The sequence below is a fragment of the Nothoprocta perdicaria genome, unplaced genomic scaffold (assembly GCF_003342845.1).
Source record: "Nothoprocta perdicaria isolate Ctin4 unplaced genomic scaffold, notPer1 scaffold_318, whole genome shotgun sequence".
Classification (NCBI taxonomy): Eukaryota; Metazoa; Chordata; class Aves; order Tinamiformes; family Tinamidae; genus Nothoprocta; species Nothoprocta perdicaria.
This window is the reverse complement of record NW_020455553.1, coordinates 699,547-700,052: the sequence shown is the minus strand read 5'-3', so window position 1 is coordinate 700,052 and position 506 is coordinate 699,547. Positions and strand designations below refer to the sequence as shown.

General features: G+C 75.9%; 1 protein-coding gene across 1 annotated transcript in view; it reads left to right on the top strand.

The window, feature by feature from the left end:
• Window positions 1-378: 378 nt before the first annotated feature.
• The window catches only part of UCK2 (uridine-cytidine kinase 2), a 13,463-nt gene continuing 13,335 nt past the window's right edge, over window positions 379-506 (top strand). Inside the window, exon 1 of the mRNA XM_026042945.1 lies at window positions 379-478. Coding sequence (XP_025898730.1) covers window positions 380-478 — 99 coding nt within the window. The 5' untranslated portion in view covers window position 379. The remainder of the gene's footprint in view (window positions 479-506) is intronic.

The following is a 506-nucleotide window of genomic DNA, read 5'->3' as shown; positions in this document are numbered from 1 at the left end:
CCCCGTGATCCCCGACCCGGGCGCCCGTGATTACCCGCCGCCGGCTGCTCCCACCCAAGCTCCGTGCGTGCTCTGCTCTGCAGGGCGCTTTCCCCATCCCCGACTCCAGATCCCGCACAGCCCCGCTCCGCTGCCAGGCGCCGCTCGTGGGCAGAGGGGCGCGCGTGGGGCGCGGGAGCGCCGCGCCGTCCCGAGCGTGTGCAGCTGCGGCAGGCGCCTGGCAGCGAGCCGCGGCGCTGGCGATGAGGCGGGCGGGGAGGAAGGCCCTTGACTCATCACATAAATCCAGCCCCGCGAGGAGAGGAGGAGGAGGAGGAGGGCGGCAGGAAGGCGAGCGCGCGGGAGGCGGCGGCGCTGGAGGAGGCAGAGGAGGAGGAGGATGGCGGGGGACAGCGAGCAGCGGCTGGAGGAGCAGGGGCAGCCGAGCGGCGGGGAGCCCTTCCTCATCGGCGTGAGCGGCGGCACGGCCAGCGGCAAGGTGGGGGAGCGCGGCCAGGCCCGGCCGC